This window comes from Oryzias melastigma, linkage group LG21, assembly GCF_002922805.2.
Source record: "Oryzias melastigma strain HK-1 linkage group LG21, ASM292280v2, whole genome shotgun sequence".
NCBI lineage: Eukaryota > Metazoa > Chordata > Actinopteri > Beloniformes > Adrianichthyidae > Oryzias > Oryzias melastigma.
Window position 1 is genome coordinate 10,838,510 of NC_050532.1, and position 2,587 is coordinate 10,841,096.

Below are 2,587 nucleotides of genomic sequence, written 5' to 3' on the forward strand. Positions count from 1 at the left end.
TATTACTCTTCAATACCTAAATCCTTAAAAACAAAGCTACGTGTTAAAGAGTACACAAACGTCAGGTTGTTCCTAAAATTTCAAACATTTAGTCAAAAAATAGATTTTAGCCCTGTAGATAAATTGTGGCACATCTGTTGTGACTGATGGGTCTTTGTCGTCAGCTGTGCTGCTACACTGATCCCTAGAGAACAGAATACCTAAGGAGATGACTGCAGTTGGTGCCAAAGAAGGCCTGAAGCTGGATTTTGACTCCTGTGTGACAGTTTTTACACTTGTGAGCTCATTTGGTAGCTACTTTGATAAAAATCTTTTACCACACAAGTAACATGCCAGATAAAATGTTCAGCTTTTTTTTTGTGGAATTGGTCAAGTTAATTAACAATTCTACATCAGTATTATACTTAAACTTAATTTGCAATATTTGATTTTTTGGAGATTGCAATATCTTAGTGGATGCTTATTATTGTACTACTGTTTTCAGTGGAAAATGATTCTAGCTTGTGTAGGCTGTACATTTTATAGCCAATGTGTTTAAAAGCCATACATATCAGTGCATTAGGTCAACAATTAAAAAATCAAGTTTATAATCATAGAAATCAATAGATGTGCTACCATTTGTTTTATTGAATGTTTTATTGGGAAAATCTGCAAATGAAATTACATTTTTAATTGTGGTGGAACGTTTTGTTGAAATTCTTCTGAAGTTATCAAACATCCCAATAATTTACAGATGCATAAGTGTTAAAGAAACCAATTAACTAAGATCTGTACTTTTTGATTTATAAATGGTTTTGATTTTATTTTATTCCAAAATTGCTGCATTTGTCAGTTTAGCCTCAGATTTCTGCAACTTACTTCCCTTTTTTAATAACTGATAATTTTCCATTCAAATGCGTTCCATTTAAGTTATTTGTGTCTTCTCGACTTATTTTATTTTTACAAGTTGTATTCAAGTTCTCCTTGTTTTTCTTCCACGTCCAGGGCGTGGGTCTGTCGGTTCACGGGCGCTTTCGAGTGGCGACTGAGAAGACGCTGTTTGCTATGCCAGAAACTGCCATTGGTGAGGCGCTCCATCTCTGATTGTAAAGTATTTTAGTGATTGAATAAGGATCTTTTTTCTCTAATTTCAAACCTATTGTTTATGTAAATGCTTTGATACGATGTTAGTCAGCTTCAGTCACCTGTTCAGGCTGTCCTTTCTTAATTCTCAAGAAGCTCATCAAGAATAAAAAATGTGCAATTTCGACAAGAGAACATGTATTTACCTTTAATGACTCATCATTCTAAGATAATTATTAGATCAATTAAACACCAAAAAATGTCAATAATCATTGGACCTAATTTTTTGACCAATCCCAAGTGATGAGTGTCTTAAAACTAACTCTTAGTTAATAATAGTGATTTTTATTTGGATGAGAATGTTAAAGAAATGATTTCTATGGTACATGAAAGGCTTACAATATCAGTGCATAAATGGATTAATAATTAGGAAATTAGACAGTTTGTTGTCTGAGCCCTTTTTCCTTGAGTGCATTTGCTAATTGTATTAGCGTTAAGCTATTGTCTGCCTTCTAGCTAATAGACACTTGGAGACAGATGGTCTTCTCTTGAGGCTCTGAGGAGATTAGTAACAAATCTGTGCTAAGAACCTGCAGCAGACCTCACTGTATAAACAAGCCTGTTTCGTCTCGCCACATTTGCCAATATCCGCTCTCATTTGCTACTTTTTTCCTTCTTTGGATCAGTTGTATTTGGTGTCAAAATTGGCCAATGGCATGAAATTCTCGTAGTCTGGCATAAGAACGTTGTAGTCGCTTATGGTGTGAGTGATTGTGTGAATTATGATTTTGACACCCAATGAAAGGGTATTTGTAAACTCGCTCTGTCTCACACTGTCTTTGTGTTCGCTCTGTAGTCAGAAGCTGAGAGTTTTCACGCATCATTTCCAACAGATAAAAAAGCTTTTTTCTCTCTCTTGTCACTGTGGGTCAGCTGTCCCCCTCAGTTCTGACAGTCAACCTATTTTTTCCCCACAATATTTTAATTTTGATTATTATTCTGGAAGCTGTTCTAAATAGGTCAAATTTCTTCTTTTCATGTGAAAGATCAGGAACTTAACTGAAAAATAATGAATTTGTCATTAGCTGGTGGTGAAAAACCCAAAATTCAGGAGACTGGGTTTTGTGTTTAAAGCATTTAATAAAGAAACTGAGGATTTTTTTCATACTGGACACATTTGGTTCGCTTAAAGTGGACCAGAGTTCATTTCCCCCGATAATCCAGAACACATTTTCCATCTGAATACACCTAAGTGGACTTTGATCCGGGATCAGGAACCACCCATGTTTTGAGGTGGTCTCTGTTTGTTTGTTTCCAATTGGACTGTGTTCCAATTCGCTCTGAGTTCTCTCAGTCTGAATACGTTCTGTGCTTGGACAGGAACGATTGGACCAAAATGACCACCGTAGCCAGTCATTACGAGATGTAAATCGAGTAGGAATGAAGCAAACGATGAGCTACTGACAAATGTTGAGCAAATGAGAAACAGCAACTCACTGAAATGTGGTTGGATGCACAGCCCTTG

At 36.0% G+C, this 2,587-nt stretch overlaps 1 protein-coding gene across 1 annotated transcript in view; it reads left to right on the top strand.

Annotated features, from left to right (window-relative positions):
* hibch (3-hydroxyisobutyryl-CoA hydrolase) overlaps positions 1-2,587 on the top strand; it is a 16,442-nt gene that overhangs the window by 4,709 nt on the left and 9,146 nt on the right. The window contains exon 7 of the mRNA XM_024287112.2: positions 985-1,063. Coding sequence (XP_024142880.1) covers positions 985-1,063 — 79 coding nt within the window. The remainder of the gene's footprint in view (positions 1-984; positions 1,064-2,587) is intronic.